The sequence below is a fragment of the Ornithorhynchus anatinus genome, chromosome 13, assembly GCF_004115215.2.
Source record: "Ornithorhynchus anatinus isolate Pmale09 chromosome 13, mOrnAna1.pri.v4, whole genome shotgun sequence".
NCBI classification, from domain to species: domain Eukaryota; kingdom Metazoa; phylum Chordata; class Mammalia; order Monotremata; family Ornithorhynchidae; genus Ornithorhynchus; species Ornithorhynchus anatinus.
Window position 1 is genome coordinate 1,850,479 of NC_041740.1, and position 21,525 is coordinate 1,872,003.

The 21,525-nt window shown below is 59.7% G+C and overlaps 1 protein-coding gene across 1 annotated transcript; it reads left to right on the top strand.

Annotated features, from left to right (window-relative positions):
• The first annotated feature begins 19,636 nt into the window (after positions 1-19,636).
• Positions 19,637-21,468, top strand: LOC107546990 (lutzicidin-like). The gene is made up of 4 exons (XM_029078358.2): positions 19,637-19,841; positions 20,030-20,134; positions 20,902-20,973; positions 21,176-21,468. Exons 1-4 carry the CDS (start codon positions 19,668-19,670, stop codon positions 21,269-21,271), a joined length of 447 nt encoding a protein of 148 aa, XP_028934191.1. The 5' UTR covers positions 19,637-19,667; the 3' UTR covers positions 21,272-21,468.
• The last annotated feature ends 57 nt before the right edge of the window (positions 21,469-21,525 follow it).

The window sequence follows — 21,525 nt, forward strand, 5'->3', positions numbered from 1 at the left end:
TCGTGGTGCATTTTTTTTGTTTTTAATGGTATTCGCTATGCGCCTACCATGTTTTAAGCACTGGGCTAGATTTTGTTCGTTTTGCTTTTATGGGATTTTTTTAAGCACTTACTATGGGCCAGGCTTTGTTCTGAGCATTGGGGGAGATAAAAGATTATCATGTTGGACCCAATCCCTGTCCCACGGCGGGCTCACGGTCTAAGTAGGAGGGACTAGGATTTAATCCTCATTTTATAGTGGAGGGAACTGAGGGCCACAGAATAATAATAATAATAATAATGTTGGTATTTGTTAAGCGCTTACTATGTGCCCAGCACCGTTCTAAGCGCTGGGGTAGACACAGGGGAATCAGGTTGTCCCACGTGAGGCTCACAGTCTTCATCCCCATTTTACAGATGAGGGAACTGAGGCACAGAGAAGTGAAGTGACTTGCCTAAGGTCACACAGCAAGCAATTGGCAGTGCCGGGATTAGAACCCAGTTCTTTTTACTCCCAGGTCCGGGCTCTTTCCATTAGCCCACGCTGTTTCTCTCTCTCTCCCCACCCTCCCCAGCTCCTTCAATCCTCGGCTTTTCCCTTCCCCTCACAAGTTGGGATCGAAGGCCGGTGAGAAGCAGTGCGGCCTAGTGCATGGGGCACGAGCATAGGAGGCAGGAGGACCCGGGTTCTAATCCCAGCTCTCCCACATGACCGCTGAATGACCTTGGGTAAATCACTTCACCTCTCTTGGCCTCAGTTCTCTCATCTGTAAAATGGGGATTAATAGCAATAATACTATCACTACTAATAATAACAATGGTTATTTGTTAAGTACTTACTATGTGTCAAGCGCTGGGGTAGGTACAAGATCATCAGGCTGGACAGAGTTCCTGTCCCACGTGGGGCTCACAGTCTTCATTCCCATTTTGCAGATGAGGGAACTGAGGCCCGGAGAAGGGAAGTGACTTGCCCAAGGTCACACAGCAGTCAAGTGGCAGAGCTGGGTGTAGAACCCGCGTCCATCTGACTCCCACTACCCCACTGTGAGCTCCGTGTGGGACAGGGCCTGCGTCCAACCTGCTTAATTTGTATCTACCCCAGTGCTTACAACAGTGCTTGACGCAAAGTAAGGGCTTAACAAGTGCTAAAATTATTATTATTTTATTTTTCTTAGCTGGCCCTACCCTGACCCCAGCCCACTACTCTCCTAGGGTGAGACTCTGCCTGACCTCCAGGACCCCACTCCCACATTAGTGCTCCGCACCCAGAAAGCGCTCAGTAAATACGACCGAATGAATTAGCGACTCGCACGTCTCCGAGGCCGGACCCCAGGGAACACAGAGCCCGAGGAGGAGGGTGCCGAGCTGACGTCTCCCCAGGGGTCGGGACCGCGGGCGGGCAAGAGCCCCCCGCCCCGGCTGGTCTCCCCCGGAGTCAGAGGGTTTGGGAAGGGCCGAAGTGGACTAGAGGGAGGGAAAGGGTACCGCCAGGCACACTGCGGGGAGATGAGGACCTCAGCCCGGCTGAGAGGGGCTCAACCCCACGTAAGAATAATAACGACAATAACCGTGGTATTTGTGAAGCGCTTGCTATGCGTCGGGCACTGCACTAAATGTCGGGGGGGGGGGATACAAGCAGATCGGTTCGGACGCAGCCCCTGTCCCACGTGGGGCTCACCGTCTCGATCCCCAGTTTACAGATGAGGGAACTGAGGCGCAGAGAAGTGAAGAGACTTGCCCGAGGTCCCACAGCAGACAAGTGGCAGAGCCGGGATTAGAACCTAGGTCCTCTGCCTCCCCGGCCCCATCTTTTTCCACTAGGCCTCACTGCTTCATGCTACGCCATCGGGGACGCCGCACATCCGTCAGGTTGGAGCCCCGGCTGATGGGGTCTGAGGGTCTACACTGAAGACCGTATCCCCTGACCCCCGGATCTCTGGCCCCCCCGACCCCAGCCGCTTCTGGGGTCCCTTCCGGCGGGTGAGGGCTGGGGCCGGTCCGTCCGGCACTGGGGCTGTGAGCCTGGGGTATCTCTGGGACCGGGAGACGACCTGGGCTCAGCTCTTGTCCCCCAGCGTTTCCTTCTCCCTCCGCCCTGGCTAAGGGGGTCCGCGCTCTGGGCCGGGGCTCAGCTCCAGCCTCTGATGGCCCCGGTCTCCCCAACGCCCCCCAGAAAGCTGTGGCCTCAGCCTCATTTCTCCACCTCACTGGGTTTCTCCATTTCTCTCTTGGCGACCGGGTTTCGCTCCAACATTTCCCCGTCGCTGGCCTCACTGCCCCCGACCCCACATCGGGGGCTGCTTGCGGCAATCACCCCCAGACCACACGCCCTCGCCCTGGCACCTCCTCCCCCTGGACCGGCAAAGGCCCCTTGACCCCTGGATCCCTCTCCTCTCTTCACCCTCACTGCAAGGGTCGACCTTCCGAAATATGAGGTCAGGAAAAAACCCAAGACAAGCCCCATCACTAAATCCCATCCGCAAAGGACACCGTCTGAAAGTTTTATTTTAATTTGACTTAATCGTCTTTAAGTGCTTACTACTTGCCAGGCGCTGTCCTGGAGTACATACAAGATGATAATAATTATAACTGTGGTATTGATTAAGCATTTACTCTGTACCAAACACTTTACTAAGCCCTGGGATAGATACAAGCAAATCGAGTTGGAGAGTTGGACACCATCCCTATCTCACACGGGGCTCACAATCTCAATCCCCATTTTCCGGAGGAGGGAACTGAGGCACAGAGAAGTGAAGTGCCTTGCCCAAGGCCACACTGCAGACAAGTGGCGGAGCCAGGATTAGAAACCGTGACCTTCTGAGTCCCAAGGCCGTGCCCTGTCCACTTCGCCGCTGGATACATTCCCTGTCACTGGAGCACGGGGAAAAGCCCGCAGTCCCTCCCAACTCTGCCAAGGTGATGGCAGCCGGACCCTCGGCTCTGGTCGCCGATTCTCTTCTGCGAGGCTCGAGCCACAACAGAAAGAATCTCAGCATCCTCTGTGCCTGAGCTGCCTTCCCAGCCTTCCCCCACCCCTCACGTCCCCCTACAACTAAATGTCTTGTATGAACCCCACGGAGGTGGTCTCCCTCTCTCCCGGCCCTTTCCGCCCGCCTCTGCTCTCGGTCCTGGCTTCTTTTTTCCTGGACAGGTTGAGAAGGGAAGGGGGAGTCGGGGGGAGGAGAGATGGGAGGAAGACGGGCCGGCCCCCACCTGAGTCTGAGAGTAGATGGACTCCGTAGGTTGTGGGGCTGAGGGCGATAATGGATAAAAAACCACGTCACTCATGTCCATATCTGTAATTTATTTACACTAATGTCGGTCTCCCCTCTAGATCGTAAGGTCTTTGTTGGCAGGGAATGTGCCTTATATTGTTATACCGTCCTCCCCCAAGTGCTTCATACAGTGCTCTGCACCCAGTAAGTGCTCAATAAACAAGAATGACTGAGTGATTCAAGAGCGGATTGTCTGCTGGAGGAGAGAGCTGTCCTGAGAAGGTCAAGGTGTCCGGGAAAACTCGGGGAAGGGCAGCTCCCAGAGAGGGCAGGATGGAAAACGAGCCGAGTCAAGGTCAGAGCCACAGATCCGACGCCTCAAATGCCCATAAAAAAGCAAAGCCACCGGGCGGCCCCTGAGAAGCCAAAAGTCGTGATCAGGGCTAGGTCTACAAGGCCTGTGGCCGGCTCGGGGTCAGGTCTGATCCTGGTCGGGCTCAGGCCCGGGCTGGCATGGGGCAGGAGGGCTGGGGAGGGAGCAGTCCCAGCCCAAAGATCCCCCCCGGGAACCAGCCCCCTCTCGGAGAGTACGGGCGGACCGAGGGAGTCACGGCAGCCCGATCCATATGCAGTTCTGCCATCTTAACACAAGCTGGGCGGGTGACGGGGCAGAGAGTGAAGGTCAGGGGCAAAAGCAGGTGTAGGCCAGAACCGGGCCCTGCCCGGGGAGACCCACCTGCCCCGTCACGGTGCTCAGAGACGGATAGAGAGAATGAGCGTCACGTCAGGGACCTCGCGGGGGACACCCGCCAGGTGGGACTGTGGGAGAGGAAAGTGCTGTGGGGGGACGTCACCGTCCCGGGTGAACGGGAGCCAGGGCTTTGGGTGGAGGGTGCGCAGAGACCCCCTTCCCTCCCTGCCATACCGTGGACACACGGAGCAGAGATGGGGTCTTTCCTCTGGGCCGGGGGGAAGGCATGCCTCCCCAGGCTTCACGTCAGACCCCCCAGAATGGAATACGACCTGCAGGCCCAGTCTGAAGGGAGAGGGGATAGAGGTAGGAGGGGGAGCCTGGACCGGGGGGACGGAACCATTGGCTGCTTGGGAAGAGCAGGGCAGGAGGTCCCAGGGTTATTGCCACAAGCAGCCCCCGAGTGGGGTTTAGAAGGAGTGAGGTTAGCGACGGTGAAATGTTGGAGGGAAACCTGGCCACAGGGAGAGAAATCAAGAAACCCAGAGCAGTGGGGAAATGAGGGCTGTGGCCACAGCTGCCGGGGGAAGGTGGACTGGGACCGTCAGAGGCTGGAGGTGAGCCCCGGCCCAGACCGCGGACCCCCGTAGCGCAGGGTGGGGGGAGAAGGAACCTTCGGGGGCAAGAGCTGACCCCAAGCCCACAGCCCTCTTGCCGGGTGGCCCGTCCCCAGATCTCACTGGCCAGAAGGGGTCCCGGAAAGTGGGACATGATGTCCAGACCCGATCCAGCAGCTGAGGGGGTGGAGAGAGGAGAGGGACAGAGGGGACTCAGGAGCCACAACTGGGGAAGAAGCCCCTGGAGGGCCAGGTCAGAGGGGTCCTCTCGGGGGGCTTCAGCAGCTCAGGGAGGGGGAGGGGCTAATACCCACTGGATGGGGTTGCTGGCCTTCTCTGTTCCCCCCTCTGGAGGCTAACTTCCTACCTGCCCCTCTCTCTACCCTCCCATGTCTGACCTGCTGCACTGGCCTTTCCCACCTTCTGGAAGTCCTTCCTCCATCAGATTCACCCAGTGGCCTTCCTCGGGCCCACCAGTGCCAGACCCGGCCCCCCAAATCATAATAATAGTATTTGTTAAGCGCTTACTATGTGCCAAGTGCCATTCTAAGAGCTGGGGAGCTACAAGGTAATCAGGTTGATCCACGTGGGGCTCACAGTCCCCCTTTTACAGATGAGGTAACTGAGGCACAGAGAAGTTAAGCGACTTGCCCAAAGTCACAAGGGGCGGGGCCGGGATTAGAGCCCATGACCTCTGACTCCCAGGCCCGGGCTCTTTCCACTGACAGGCTGCTGGCTCAGACTCCTCGGCCAGGTCTCACAGAAGTCCTAGGCACCCACCCCCGTCCCAAACTGCCGGGCTTCCCCAACCCTGGCCGGTCGCCGGGGGCGACTTTCCCCCCCTGCCCGGGTGGTCCCTTCGGAGCCTCTGCGGGTGTGGGCAGGGGGTTGGCCAACGGGGTTCGTGGGAAGGACAGAGTCGCCACGGTGGGTCTCCCAGACCAGGGATGCCGCTGCATAAAAGGGCGTCTCCAGGAGGGACCAGACAGCGCTCGGGGCTGAAGCCCACGGAGGGAGCGGGATGGCCGCGGGCAGCTGGGCAGTCCTGCTGCTGGTCAGCCTGGCCGCGGCCCTCAGCCGGGCTCGGGGCCTGAGCCACCAAGAGGCCTTGGCCCTCGCCCTCAATTCAAACAACTAAGAGTCCAACGGCAAAAAACGTCTTCAGATTATCTGATGACAACACTCAGGAAGTCTCTGTAAGTATGGACCTCTCCACTCAGGGAACTCACTGTTCTGGGATGGGGTCTCCTTCCCCAACCCTGCTCGGACCCACCTGGGCCTCGGGCCCCAGCTCGGGTTGCGGGGGCAGGGGGTCCTGCCTCCCCAGAGCCGTTCCCAACACCTCAGATCCAGGTGCCATCCCGCTGCGGCCGTCCTGAGGGCCGACGGGATTGAGCGTGGGATGGGGAAATCCTCCTGGGGGGCGGGGGACGGAGTCAGCGTTACATTCTGGGACTGGGCAAGGATCCTGGAAGGCCCTCCCGCGTCCCCGCACGGGCCCATCTTTGTGGTCCAGGGTTGGACGGGACGAGAGAGGTCATTCAGTCCACCCCCCTGCTGCAGGTTCGAGCTGCCTCTTTTTTTTTTATGGCATTTGTTAAGCGCCTACTATGTGCTGAGGCTCTGGGGTAGATGCAAGCTAATCAGGTTGGACACAGTCCCTGGCCCACATGAGGCTCACAGTCTTAAATTCCATTTTACAGATGAGGTAATGAGGCACAGAGAAGTAAAGAAGGTCACGCAGCACGACCGTGGGCAAGTCACTTCACTTCTCTGGGCCTCAGTTACTTCATCTGTAGAAAGGGGATGAGGAGCGTGGGCCCTACGTAGGACAGAGATTGTGTCCAACCTCACTAACTTAGAACAGTGTTTGGCACAAAGCAAACCCTTACCATGAGCTCCCCGTGGACAGGGAATGTGTCAGTCTATTGTTGTTTTGTTCTCTCCCTCGCGCTTAATACCGTGCTCTGCACACTGTAAGCACTGAATAAATATGAATGAATGAATGAATACAAGTGGCAGAGTGGGGATTAGAACCCAGGTCCTGCTGACTCCCAGGCTCACGCTCTATCCACTAAACTATGCTGCCTCTCTGGCCTCTGCTGCCAGAACTGGGCAGAACTGGGGCCGGTGGGTGGGGCTGAATGGGGTGGCCGGGAGAGAGGGGACGAATGGATCCGGGCCTGAGACCGTCCCCCGTCCTCCGCACGGACCCCCACAGGTGGACCCGTCCAAGCTCGTCCGGGTGACGTCCACCGTCCGGGAAACCGTGTGCCGCAAATCTGACAACCGCGTCCCCGACCAGTGCACCTTCATGAAGAACGGGGTGAGGCTTCCTCCGGGTGCCGACCGGGCCCGCTCCGCCCCGGTCTGGGAATCCGGGTCCGGGCACTTTTCCGGGAAGAGGGTGGGGTCTGGGGGTCTGGGACTCAGGGGTTTCTACTTTCACAGTCTTCCTCCCTGTGTGTCTCCTCAGATGGTGAAAGTCTGTACGGGATCTCTCTCCACGAAAACAGGGATTCCCTCAGTGTCAATCAGTTGTGATGGGGTAAGTGTCCGTCGGCATCTCCCTGTGCTTGGGGTCCGTGCCCGGGGCAGGTGCTCTGGAGGGCAGGCATCCAAACCCTCAGAATCCACTAGGAGAAGCAAGGGAGGGTCCTGAGGGGGCTCCTTCCCTGGTGGTCCCAGGCCTGGCATGGGGTGGGAGCAATGGGTATAGAGTCAGACCCCAAATCACCAGTGGCAGGAAGGGGTGAGAGGAGGATTCTTGGGTCTCTGTTCAGAGACGAAGGGGCACAGGAGAGGGGCGGGAAATGGGGGCCGATCCACCTCTCCCGGCTCCTCACTGGCTGATGGGGAAGGAAACCTGACCGGTTCCTGACTGGGGGGCTCCGGGACTTGCAGGGTGGCCTGTTCGTGGGGTTAAACGGAAACCCAGGGAGGCCAATTCCCTGCCAGCCACCAGTCACGTACGGACAGCCCGCCGGCTCAGGGGTCACGGAGACAGGGACCGTGCGTGGGCTGCACGTAGGATGGCCCGGGCTCACGCACTGGCTCTCTTCTCCTCTAGGCCGTCCGGACCAAGTGACGATTCAGATGGGGGGGCTAGGTCGAGGGTGATGGAGCCTAGGACGACAACGATCGGGGTGGCGAGGCGGAGGATGGAACCGGGGCCAACGCCGTATGGGGTGGCGAAGTCGAGGATGGCAGAGCCGAGGGCGACAACGATCAGTTTGGCGAGGTCGAGGGTGGCAGACACCAATTAGGACAGCGAAAGTTCGTGAGGCACGGTCTAGGTCAGCGTAGACCGGGAAGGCCCAGATCAACATGGCACAGACCAAGGACTCACTGGTCACGAAGGAAGCCATGGCATCGGCCCAGTCGAAGATGGCGTGGACCACGACGGAGGGTTCCAGGGAGGCACGGGTACCGGAGGCCTGGATCTCAAAGGAGGCTACCAGGGTGGCGCGGGTACCGGAGGCCTGGATCTCGACAGAGGGTACCGGGGCAGCGCGAGTACCGGAGGCCTGGATCTCGGCGGAGGGTACCAGGGCGGCATGGGTCCCGGCGGCCTGGATCTCGGCGACCTGGATCTCGGCGGAAGGTACCAGGACGGCACGGGTCCCAGAGGCCTGGATCACGACGACGAGTCCCAGGGAAGCATGGACAACGGCCCGGTTCACAAGGACGGGGACACAGAAATCGCAGACCGGGACAGCCCGGTTCACGACAGCGAGGAGACAGAGAGCGTGAACCCCGGCGGCCCGGTTCACGGCGACCAGGACAGAGAAAGTGCGGATCCCGGTGGCCCGGTTCACCACAGCGAGGAGAAAAATGTGATCGAAGCCCCCAAGAAAGAGTTCCGGGGAAGAGAGGCCCATCCCGGAGAGGTCCAGGCCCGGCAGAGCCAAGTCCGATTTGCCCGGGGCCGAAATTCCATGCGCTAGAAAGGCCAGATGTGGGTGGCCCGGGGCCAGGAGGAGCGGGTCATGGAGAAGCGGGCCAGAATTGCCCAGGACAGCAAGGGCTTGGGTTAGATAACCAAGAGCGGGAAACACCAGGAGACGGAGGATCGGGCAGCCCAGGGCAGGGTGGTCCATGGCAAGGAGGATCAGGGCAGGGAGGCGTTCAGACTTGCCCGGGACCGCAGTGCCAAGAACTAGGAAAGCCAGAAGTGGGTGGCCCAGGGCCAGGAGAAGCGGGTCAGGGAGAAGCGGGAAGAATTTCTGGGGACTACAGTGCTTTGGGTTAGGTAACCTGGGATGGAGGGAGCGGGGCAGGGAGGAGGAGAAGGAGGCAGAGGAGGAGGAGGAGGACAGGAAGGGCCAGATCAGGGAGGCCCGGGCCAGAAGGAGTAGGGGGAAAAGGGGGAACAGGGGGACATGGGGGAGAAGGAGGAGAAAGGAGAGAAGGGGGAGCAGGGAGAGAAGGGGGAGCAGGGGAAAAAGGGGAACGGGCGACATGGAGGAGAAGGATGAGAAAGGAGAGAAGGGGGAGCAGGGAGAGAAGGGGGACCGGGGGGGAAAGAAGAATAAGGGAAGGCAGAGGGGAAAGAGGAAGAAGGAAAAGCAGGGAGAGAAGGGAGAGAAGGGAGAGGAGGGGGAAAAGGGAGAAAATGGAGAGCAGGGGGAGAAGGGAGAGGAAGGAGAGGAAGGGGAAAAGGGAGAAAAGGGGGAGCAGGGGGAGAATGGAGAGGAAGGAGAGAAAGGGGAAAAGGGAAAAAAGGGGAGAAGGGGGAAAAGGGAGAAAAGGGGGAGAAGGGGGAGGAAGGAGAGAAAGGGGAAAAGGGAGAGGAGGGAGAACAGGGAGAAAAAGAAGAGAAAAGGGACAAGAGAGAGAAGGGGGAGGAGGGAGAGAAGGTGGAAAAGGGGAAAAAGGGAGAACAGGGAAGGCAGGTAGAAAAGGGAAAACAGGGGCAGCAGGGGGTTAAGGGAGAGAAGGGAGAGCAGGGGCAGCAAAGGCAGAAGGAAGAGAAGGACAAGAAAGGCAATGGAGAGAAGGATGAGAATATCGTGGGACAAAAGAAGAAGGATTTCAAGGAGAAGCTCCCACAGGAGACAGATAGGAAGGGCTAGAAGAAGAAGGACGAGGATTCGGAAAGCCAGGGGTCAGCAAAATCAGTGATAGCATGAAGCCCTCGGTCTCTCCCGGGTCCTCCATGCTCTCTGCCCTGGAAAGCTAGAGCCCCCTCCCCGCAAACTGGAACAAAAAGGGTCCCAGCATCTTCTGCGCCTGAGCTTCCACCCCAGCCTCCCCAACCCCTCACCTGGACACCCCCTGAGCCAATAAATGTGTCGGACAAACTACGTCTCGGTTGTCTCGCTCCCTTCCAGCCCTCCCAGCCCCCTCGGCTCTCTGGGCCCCGGCTTCCCTTTTCCTGGGTAGGATGAGAAGGGAAGGGGACCTTGGGGGGAGCGGGAAGGAGAGAAGAGAGGAAGCCGGGCCCACCCCAACTGGAGGCCGAGAGTGTGGTTGGGACTCCCGGGCCGTGGGACACCTTGAGGGAGGGGGAGTTGTAAGGACCCGACCTTCCAGCGCTAGCAGGACCTCCCGGCTGACCCAGGGGGTGAGGGGCTCACCCAGGGAGCGTGGGCATAGAGATGGGGCTCGTTTCATCCCCGTGGCGGAGCCGCTGCTTCCGGGAAGCCCCCTGGCTGGGGACAGGTGGCACGGGGGGGTCACTCCTGGTGCTCCTCTCACCGTCTGCTGCTAGAAGAACAAAAAGGGAAAGACCGTAGGCTGTAAATTCTTTGTGGGCTGGGAATGTGTCTACCAAAACTACTGTATTGTCCTCTCCCAGTCGCTTAATTCAGTGCTCTGCACACGGTAAGCGCTCAATGAATACCACCGGTTGATTGAAAGATCCTAATAACTGTAACCATAATTGTAGTATTCGTTAAGCGCTTACTACGTGCCGGGCACCGTACTAAGCGCTGAGGTGGATACGAGCAAATTAGGTTGGACACAGTTCCCCGTCCCACACGGGGCTCAGAGTCTTAATATCCATTTTACAGATGAGGGAACTGAGGCCCAGAGAAGTTCATTCATTCATTCAATCGTATTTATCGAGCGCTTACTACGTGCAGAGCACCGTACTAAGTGCTTGGAATGTACAATTCGGCAACAGGTGGAGACCATCCCTGCCCAATAACGGGCTCACAGTCTAAATGGGGGAGGCAGACAGCAAAGCAAAACTGAACAAAACAAACCAAGACAACATCGTCAAGATAAATAGAATCAAGGAGATATACACCTCATTAACAAAATTGATGGGGTAATAATATATACAAATGAGCACAATGCTGAGAGGAGGGGAAGATCAGAGGGTGGGGGGGAGGGGAGGAGGAGCAGAGGGAAAAGGGGGGCTCGGTCTGGGAAGGCCGCCTGGAGGAGGTGAGCTCTCCGTAGGGCTTCGAAGAGGGGAAAAAGGTGAGTTCGGCGGAGGTGAGGAGGGAGGGCGTTCCGGGACAGCGGGAGGACGTGGGCCGGGGGTCGACGGCGGGACAGGCACGATCGGGGGACGGTGAGGAGGTGAACGGCAGAGGAGCGGAGCCTACGGGTTGGGCAGGAGAAAGAGAGAAGGGAGGTGAGGTAGGAGGGGGCAAGGGGATGGACAGCCTTGAAGCCCAGAGTGAGAAGTTTTTGTTTCATGCGGAGGTTGATGGGCAACCACTGGAGGTTTTTAAGGAGGGGAGTGACAGGCCCAGAGCCCTTCTGTAGGAAGATGAGCCGGGCAGCGGAATGAAGAATAGACTGGAGCGGGGAGACACAGGAGGAACGGAGATTCTAACCCCAGCTCTGACACCTGCTATTTGTCGTGATGATGTTGTCTTGTTTTTGTCCATCTGTCTCCCCCGATTAGACTGTAAGCCCATCACTGGGCAGGGGTTGTTTCTACCTGTTGCTGAATTGTTCATTCCAAGGGCTTAGTACAGTGCTCTGCACATAGTAAGCACTCAATAAATATTATCGAATGAATGAATGGAGGCGGCCGAGGAGAGCGGCGGATGAGAGTGGGGTCGCTTGCTGGAGGGGAGAGCTGCCCTGAGCTGGTCAGGGTGTCCGGGAGGACTCGGGAAAGGTCAGCTTCCAGGGAGGGCAGGGAACCCAGGACGGGAAACGAGCCGAGCCAAGGTCACAGACACGGATCCGGGGCCTCGTATGTCCATAAAAGGCAAAGCCACCGGGAGGCCCCTCAGAAACCAAAGGCAGTGGTCAAGGTCTGAATTTCATGGCCCGTGGCCGGCTGGGGAAAGCAGGTCTGCCCATTGCTGGGCTCAGGCCGGGGCCGCGGCTGAGCGGGGGAGCGAGGGAGGGGGCAACCCCAGCTTAGAGATCGCCCCTGCGGGCCAGGGGCCGGGGGCACCGAGGGAGTCCCGGCAACCCGACTCACGCGCATTTCTGCCATCCTATCGCGAGCTGGCCGGGAGACGGGGCAGAGAGAATTCATTCGATCATATCTGTCGAATACCTACGCTGTGCAGAGCACTGTACTGAGCGCTCGGGAGAGGACGATACAAAAATAACAATAATAATTATGATGATGATGGTATTTGTTAAGCACGTACTACGCGCCAAGCTCTGTCCTAAGCGCTGAGGAAGATCCAGGGTCATCGGGTTGTCCCACACGGGACTCACAGTCTTAATCCCCATTTTACAGATGAGGGAACTGAGCACAGAGAAGTTAAGTGACTTGCCCAAAGTCACACAGCTGACAAGTGGTGGGGCCGGGATTAGAACTCACGACCTCTGGCTCCAAAACCCGGGCTCTTTCCACTAAAGACCCCACCCGGGGGGTACCCACCTGCCCCATCGCGCTGTCCGGTGGTGGATAGAGAGACCGAGAGCCATGTCAGCGACCTCTAGAGAAGCAGCGTGGCTTAATGGAAAGAGCCCGGGCTTGGAAGTCAGAGGTCCAGGGTTCGAATCCTGGCTCCGCCACTTGTCAGCTGTGTGACCTCGGGCAAGTCACTTAACTTCTCTGGGCCTCAGTGACCTCCTCGGTAAAATGGGGATGAAGACCGTGAGCCCCATGTGAGACAACTTGAATACCTGCTATCTCCCCCAGTGTTTAGAACAGTGTTTGGCACATAGTGCTTAACACATTATTATCATTATTATTATTTAAGGGGGCAGCTGCCCCATGGGACTGTGGGAGAGGGGAGACGCTGGGAAGAGGGGCATCACCGCCGTGGACGAACGAAAGTCAGAGCCTTGGGTGCAGGGTTTGTGTCCCTCTCCAGCCTCCCTCCCTCTAGACTGGGCCTAGAGCTCCAAGTCCACAACTGGGCCTCTCTTTTCGCCGAAAGAAAAGCCCCTCGATGGTGGGCCGGGTGCTCACCGCTGTGGCGGGGAGGCGAGGGGGTCCCCGGGCGACTCAGGGGCTGGGGGCCGGTGCAGGGGGTCCCGGGGTCACTGCCGCAAGCAGCCCCCGTGGTGGGGTTTAGAGGGAGCGAGGACGGCGTCGGCGAAACGCCGGAGGAAACCCGGCCGTGGGGAGAGAAATCGAGAAACCCGGGGCGGTGGGGAAATGGGGGTTGCGGTCACAGCTGCCGGCGGACCCCCGTATCTCCCAGCTCACCCCGCGACGGTCCGGTGACAACCCTCCCTCCTCAAATCCGCCAAACGATGACTCTTCCGCCCTTCGGAGCCCTACTGAGGCCTTCCCAGACCTTCCCAGACCTCAGTGGAAAGAGCACGGGCTTGGGAGTCCGAGGTCATGGGTTCGAATCGCCACCCTGCCACTTGTCAGCTGTGTGACTGTGGGCGAGTCACTTCACTTCTCTGGGCCTCAGTTCCCTCATCTGTAAAATGGGGATTAAGACCGCGAGCCTCACGGGGGACAACCTGATGACCCTGTGTCTACCCCAGTGCTTAGAACGGTGCTCTGCACATAGTAAGCGCTTAAAACAAATACCGACATTATTATTACTGTGCCTCAGTTACCTCATCTGTAAAATGGAGACTGAGACTGTGAGCCCCACATGGGACAGGGACTGTGTCCAACATCCTTTGCTTGTATCCACCATAGTGCTCAGTACTGTTCCTTGCACGTAGTAAGCGCTTAACAAATGCCACTATGGAGAGAGAGAGTGCTTAAGTGCTTACTATGTGCCAAGCACTGCTCTAAACACTGAGGTAGATCCAAGAGTCCCCGTCCCCCATGGGGCTCACAGTCTTAATCCCCCATTTTCCAGATGAGGGAACTGAGGCCCAGAGAAGTGAAGGGAGTTACCCAAGGTCACACGGCAGACACGTCCTTCTGACTCCCAGGCCCGTGCTTTATCCACTATCGGGGGTGGGGGGGGGACCCCTCTCCCCTCGCTACCGCACCGTGAGCACCCGGACGAGTCGGGGGTCCTTTCTCTAGGCCGGAAGAAGGCACAGAACCCCACCTTTCAGCTCCCAACCCCCAAGAGTGGACCACAGTCTCTGGGCCCAGTCCGGCAGGAGAGGGGATAATAACTGATGATGATCGTATTTGTTAAGGCCTACTACGTTCCAGGCACCGTTCAGAGCGCTGGGATGGATACGAGCAAATACGAGCAAACCGATCTGTCCCATGTGGGGCTCAGAGTCTCAATCCCCATTTTACAGAGGAGGTCACTGAGGCAGAGAGAAGTGAAGTGACTTGCCCTAGGTCACACAGCAGACAAGTGGGATGGAGAGAGGAGGGGGAGACGGGGGGCGGGGGGGGGGGACCTGCCTTTTGGGTAAGCCGGGGCTGGGCCGGGGGCATTCGGTCTGGGGGTTGATTGCCGCAAGAAGCCCCAGGGTGGGGTCGGGGAGAGCGAGGACAGCGACGGCGAAATGTTGGGATCGAAACCCGGCCGCGGGTAGAGAAATGGAGAAGCCCAGGGCGGTGGGGAAATGAGGGGTGCGGCCACAGCTGCTGGGGGGGGAGCCACAGATTTCTCCCACCCGAACCCACGACTGTCCAGTGGCGAACATCCCCTTCATGAGGGAAAGGCCTTTTGGGAAGCGGTACCTGATCCCCTGGGAGTCAGGGACCGGACCCGGCCCACAGACCCCGAGGTATCCTTCCAGGAGTCCACCCGGAGGACGTGAGGGAGGCATCGGCCACCCCGAAACGGGTCCTAGCCCCAGTCCTGCCAGGACCAGTGGTTCTGCCCCAGGCACCGCAGCTGCCCTGTGGGCTCCTCGGAGGAGAGGGGTTGCTGCCCACAAGTCAACCACCGCGCGTGCTGGAAAAGGGGACCCCTTTCCCACCCCCCAAAATACTCACGCCGGCTCGGGAGCCTTCACTCTGAGGCTTCTCCCTTCCTCCACCCCAAGGAGGAAGGGGTCCCGTGCGAAGGAAGTGCACACGGATGGAAGTTCTTCCCGCTCGCCAGGATGACTGCAGGGCCCTCGGTGCCAGTTAGGTTGGATCCATTAGGACGTCTGGCCATACCCTGGATGTGGGCAGGTTCAGAGCTCTGCCACAGGGCCCCGGACCAATCCCCACACCCCGGGCATTTCAAGTGCTTGGTACGGTGCTCTGGAGTACAAAGCCCAAGTCGGGGAACGAGGAAACTGTACCAACCTGAGGGCGGAGGCCCGGACTAAGCTCAGGGAGATCTCAGGCTGGAGATGTCCGGTTAATGTGTCGCCCTTCTGTCCCGGCCCCAGATTGCCCCGAACCTTTGAGCAACTTCACCGCCCCACCCAATTCTGGCTCAATCTGAGATGCCCATGGGCACTGTTGGCCGACGAGGATTGTCGGAGGTAAAGGTGCCCCAGAGGTCTCCCCCGCACCCCTCCATGGGCACTATGGTATGTAAGAGTGGCCCTGGAGGGACTGATAGAAGCATTCGGGGCTAGAGCAGATAGACAGAGCAAGACGGCTTCTGGAGTCTGGAAAGTCCTGCTGCTGGTCAGCGTGGCCGCGGCCCTCACCCCGGCACGGGGCCTGAGCCACCGAGAGGCCTTGAACCTCGCCCTCGACACCTATAACAAAGGTTCGGACGTCGACCGTGCCTTCTGGGTCTTCGGCCCTGTCCCGAAACCCGGTCCGGTGAGTGAATCAGGGATCCCGTCTCTCCCCGCGGGAGGCCTCTGGTCAAGGACTTAGCAGGGCCCGGGGCCACCAGTAGCCTTTCCGGCGAGACGGTGGGAGGCCCAAGGAGGGGACTCAAGGGGAGGCCTGAGGAGGGGGGTCACGGGGAGCACTGTCTTGAACACTGTCTCCTCGCTAGGCTCCATCCCCCACCACCATCCCTCTGAAATTCACCGTGAAGGAGACCGTGTGCTTCAAGAGGGAGAAATTCGATCCGGAGCAGTGCGACTTCAGAGTGGGGGAGCTGGGGTGAAAGGGGGGAGGGGGCGTCGCCGACCGGTCCGAAGAGTTCGGGGCAGAGAAGCCCCTTCCGACCGGGACCCGCGACCCTTTGAGGATCCGCTAAAGAGCCAGAGATCACAGAGCGGGGAAGGAACTCCTGCCTTCTCGAGGCTCAGGAGCTGTGGATCTGTAAGTGTCTCCTCTTCCCCTGGTCTCCAGTGGGGCGGGGAAACAGGCAGGGCACGGGGACTAGGCGGGGGTGGGTTGAAGCAGAGTGGGAAGCGGGGAAACGGGGGTTTGGTGGTCCCCGTCTGTCTTGCCGAGAGGGAAGGGTCCCCAGGCCAGGAGATGAGCCCCGGCCAGGGCCCCGGTCCTCCCTCACAAAGAGGTGGGGAGGCGATGCCTTGGGGACAGACTCGGGCCGAAGCCGGCTGGACCTCCCCGGGCCCGATGCCCTCACCCCGCCTCCGCGCAGCTGGCGAGAGATTGTACCGGCTCCGTCTCCACGGATCAGGAAATCCCGGCCGTGACCATCGCCTGCGAGGGGGTGAGCGTCCCCATACCGGTTCGGGAAATGGGCAGGGCCGGGGGGAAACCCGACCCAGCCGGGATATGGGCAGAGCACGGGTCGGGTCTGGGGTCTAGACCGCCCACCATCCCCCCGAAACCCCACGAATCCAGGCCGGTGCAGAGACCCCCCCCCCCCCAGAGCCGAGAGATGCTCAGCTTTCAGTCCTTTTTTTTCCCCAGGTCATCCGCGCCAAGAGATTCCTGCAATTTTTTAATTCAGGACGTCAGGGCAATTTGATTATTGGCAGTAATATACAGGTGCAGTGAAAAGGGAGGCGTTAACGCCGGGGGCCACGAGAGTGGCCGAACACAGCGTGGCTCAGTTGGAAAGAGCCTAGGCTTCGGAGTCAGAGGTCACGGGTTCGACTCCTGGCTCTGCCACTTGTCAGCTGCGTGACTGTGGGCAAGTCACTTCACTTCTCTGTGCCACAGTTACCTCATCTGTAAAATGGGGATTAAGACTGCGAGCCTCACTTGGGACAACCTGATTACCCTGTATCTACCCCAACGTTTAGAACAGTGATCCGCACATAGTAAGCGCTTAACGAATACCAACATAAATACCAACACACAGCTCCCCCCGACCCCCACGTCCTCCATGCCCCTCGCCGCCAGCCTCCCCCAGCCTTTCTCCGGGGGACGAGAAGATCATCAGGCCCAACAGAGCAAGGCCGCTGAGTGTCAGTGCTTCTCTTCGGCTTGCTTTCTCCCCCTGCTTCTCTGGCCAATAAACGTCTTTCCACACAGGCCGCTCGTTACGGGCAGAGAATTTATCCGTTTATCGTTCTACTGTGCTCTCCCTCGTGCCGAATACAGTGCTTTGCACCTAGTAAGCGCTCAATAAATACGACCGAAGGAACCAATGCCTCTCGCAGCCTATTTCTACTGGGTCTCACTGAATGAAGGGGGAGAGGATGTCACCTGACTGGCCCGAGCCAAGGAAAGCTCCCCTTTATTCCGGAGGCCCAGGCCGGATTCAGAGGCTACTCAGGACCGTCCGCTCCGAGCCAGGGCTCCAGGCCGAGGAGATCGAGGGCTTCTGGTTGGTGTCCGGGCTCCCGTCCCTGGTCATTCCTTCTCCGGGCCGTTGCCGCCCTCCCTGGCCAGCCCCTCCCTCTCAGATCGGCAGTTCCCCGAAGGCAGGGATCGGGTCCCCCCGAAACGAACGCCTCATGGGCCTACGGGCCAGTGAATCTCAAGCCTTTCTCCCGTGCTTCCCCTCCAAAGACCTCAAGTGAGGCCCCTCAGAAAGCGAGTCCAGGGGCCCGCCCCCAGCTGCCCTGAGGTTGGGTTTGGATTCAGAGCGGGGCACTCGTTCAAAGCTGGGCTTCCCGGTGCCAAGACGTGAATTTAAGCGATATGGACGTAAGGGCTGCGGTGCTGGGAGTCGGGGGATGAATAAAAGGGCCGAGGCCGGACGACTCAGAAGGGAGTCGGAGAAGAGGAAAGGAGGACTCGGTCAGGGAAGGCCCCTTGGAGGAGCCGGGCCTTCAGTAAAGCTGAGGAGGTGGAGAGGGTCTTTGTCAGATTTAAGGAGGGAGGGCATTCTGGGCCAGAGGCAAGATGGGATTTCTCCCGGCAGTCTGATGGCAGTGACGGATAAAAGTTAGAGACAGCGAAAGCATGGCAAAGAAAGCCTGGACGATTGGATGTCGGCGGTGTACGGGGGCTCGGCAGCGGGTGACGATCAGCCCATCGGAGCTCAGGAACAGTGGAGCACGGTTGGAAGGTTTTGCAGCCTCAGGAGGAGAAGATGGAAAAGGAAGCTGATATCGCGGAGCGGGGTGGAATGCTCCCCGGAAGTTGGGGAGCCTTATCCACTAACTTCCCGGGGAACAACGAGTTGCTGGTTGGGCGTGAGGGGACCCCCCCTCCCTTCCCCGTCCCACTGTGAGCTCTTGGACCACAGTCAGCGTCCTTTCTCTAGATGGGAAGGAAGCACGTTCCCCTGACCTTCAGCTCTCAACCCCCTAAAAGTGGAGCGTGATCTCCGGGCCCAGTCCAGGGGGAGAGGGGAGGGAGAGGATGAGACTCAGAGGGTGGGGGCATCTGCCACTTGGGTAAGCAGGTGCTGGGCAGGGGGCGTGTGGCCTGGGGGGGTGACTGCCACAAGCAGCCCCCGGCATGGGGTCGGGGGGAGCGACGACAGCGACGGTGAAATGTTGGGAGCGAAACCCGGCCGCGGGGAGAGAAATGGAGAGTCCCGGGGTGGTGGGGAAATGAGGGGTGCGGCCACAGCCCCTGGGGGGACCCACAGATTTCTCCCACCTGAACCCACGGCCGTCCGGCGGTAAACATCTCCTTCGTGAATGGGAAGGACGAGGGCCTCTTGGAAAGCGGTACCCGATTTCCTCGGTGACGTGAATCAGGGCCCGGTCCTCGGACCCCGAGTGTGAGGGGCGCCTCTGGGCTCCTTCCCGGAGTCCACCCGGAGGAAGTGAGGGAGACGTCGGCCATCCCGAAACAGGTCCCAGCCCCAGTCCTGCCAGGATCGGGGGTTCTGCCCCAGGCACTACCTGGGAAGAGAGGGGGTGCTGCCCACAAGGTCAACCACTGTGCTTGCTGGAAAAGGGTACCCCTTTCCCACCCCCCAAAATACTCTCTCACCCAGGCCCAGGAGCCTTCATTCTGAGGCTTCTCCCCTGCTTCCACCCAAAGGAGGAAGAGGCCCCCGTGTGAAGTAAATTCACATGGACAGAAGCGCTTCACGCTCGGCGAAAGACGCGCACGTGGATGGAAGTCCTTCACGCTCGCCAGAACGACCGCAGGGCCCTCGGGTCCATTTCATTGCTTCCAACAGGGCTCGACGCTTAGGACGGTGCTTGGCACGTAGTAGACGCTTAAGAAATACCATCATTATTATTAGCATTTAGGGTGGGCTCATTTGGGGATCCAGCCAAATCCTAGTTGTCGACAAGTTCAGAGCTCTGCCACAAAGCCCAGGGCCAATCGCCACGTCCCGGGCGTTTCAAGTGTTTGATGCAGCGCTCTGGGGTATAAAGCCCGGGTGGGGGATCGAGGAAACCGTACCAGTCGGAGGCCAAGGGCCTGGGCTAAGCACAGAGGGCAGGGCCAGAGTGACCCCACTCTGTGCCCCCGTTCTGTCCTGGCCCCTTATTACCCCAGCTCTGCCAGACATTTGAGCAACTTCACCCCCCGCCCAAGGCTGGCTCAATCAGAGGTGTCCGCGGGAAGTAAAGATGCCCCAGAGCCTCCCTCCCTGCCCCATCCAACCACGGGCGCTATCGTATATAAGGGTGGCCCTGAGAGGGACCGGTCAGCCGCACTCAGGACTGGGTCAGACTGAGAGACGGGATGGCGCCTGGCATCTGGAGAGTCCTGCTGCTGGTCAGCGTGGCCGCGGCCCTCACCCCGGCGCTGGGCCTGAGCCACGGAGAGGCCGTGAACCTCGCCCTCGACTCCTACAACAGAGGCCCGGACATCAAACGCGTCTTCCGGGTCTTCGGCTCCGTCCCTCCGCCCGAAGCGGTGAGTAACTGAGCCCTCTCCGCCGGCTCCGGGGCCCATCTCCCGCTGTGGGAGGCTTGATCGACTCAGGCCCGGGGCTACCCACGGTGGGGGGAGGCCCGAGGAGGGGGCGCGGAGGGGGGGCCGGATGAGGGGGACGTAGGGAGCGAGGGAGGGGGTCACCGTCTCTCGCCCTGTCTCTCCTCCAGGCTCCATCTCCCACCGCCATCCCTCTAAACTTCACGGTGAAGGAGACCGTGTGCTTCAAGAAGGAGAAACTCGATCTGGAGCAGTGCGCCTTCAGAGACAATGGGGTGAGTGGGGGAACTGGGGGGAAAAGGGGGTGAGGGGCGGCCCCAGCGGGTCCTAATGATCAGGACCCCACGACCCTCTGAGGATCCGTTATGGAGCCTGGGACCACGGGGGTGACCACAAACTCCTGCCTTCTCAAGAGCCACGGTTCTCCTCTTCCCACGGTCTCCGAAACCAGCAGGACACGGAAACGAGGCCAGGGTGGGTTGAGGCAGAAGGGGGAGTGGGGGAAACAGGAGCTTGGCGGTCGCCGTCTATATAGCTGAGAACTGGTCCCTGAAGGACCCCCCAGGCCAGGAGATGCGCCACGGCCCGGACCCCGGTCGTCCCTCCCGGGGACGGGGCGAGCCGTTGGCTCATTTATTGAGCGCTTACTGTGTGCAGAGCACTGTACTGAAGTCTCGGGAAAGTACGATACAGCAATAAAGAGAGACAATCCCTGCCCGCAACAAGCTCACGGCCTAGAGGGGGGCAGGTAGACATCAGTACCAGTAAACAGACATGAATATAAATAAAATGACAGATCTATACATCAGTGCTGAGGGGCTGGGGGGGGGGGGGGCAGAGCGAGGGGAACTAGTCAGGGCGACGCAGAAGGGAGTGGGAGATGAGGAAGAGTGGGGCTTAGTCAGGGAAGGTCTCTTGGAGGAGGTGGGTCTTCGGTAAGGCTTTGAAGGCGTAACGCTGGGGACCGATTCGGGCCGAAGCAGGAGGGGCCGGTCCGGCCGGGCCTCCCCGGGCCTGATCCCCTCACCCCGCCTCCCCGCAGCTGGTGAGAGACTGCACCGGCTTCGTCTCCACGGCCCAGCGGCCCCCGACCGTCACCATCTCCTGCGAGGGGGTGAGCGTCTCCGCGCCCGTTGGGAAATGGGCAGGGCGGGCGGGGAAACCCGACCCAGCCGGGACGTGGGCGGGGATGGCCGAACCGGGACAGGGCGGGGGCCGGGGCCGGGGTCCAGAGCCCCTCCGCCGCGAATCCGGCCGGCGCAGAGCCCCCGGAGCCGAAGGGACGCTCAGTTTTTACTGCTTTTCTTTTTCCCCAGCCCATCCGCACCAAGAGATTCCTGTTTTCACTTATTTCAGCCGGTCTTGGAATAGGAGGTGCCATCGCGAATTTGGTCAGGCGTAGTAGGGGTTAGGGGCGTTAGCGCCGGGAGAGCAGTGGGACCGACCCAGACCGCCCCTGTGCCCCGACCACCAACCGCTCCCAGCCTCTCCCCGGGTGACCAGAAGATCACCGGGTCCAACAGAGCAAGGCCGCTACTTGTCAATGCTTCGCCTCGGTTTACGTTTTTCCCCTCGCTTCTCTGGCCAATAAATGTCTTCCACCAAGGCATCTCCCTGGTTAAAGGGTATATTTCTGTCTATCGTTACGGTGTGCTCTCATTCACTC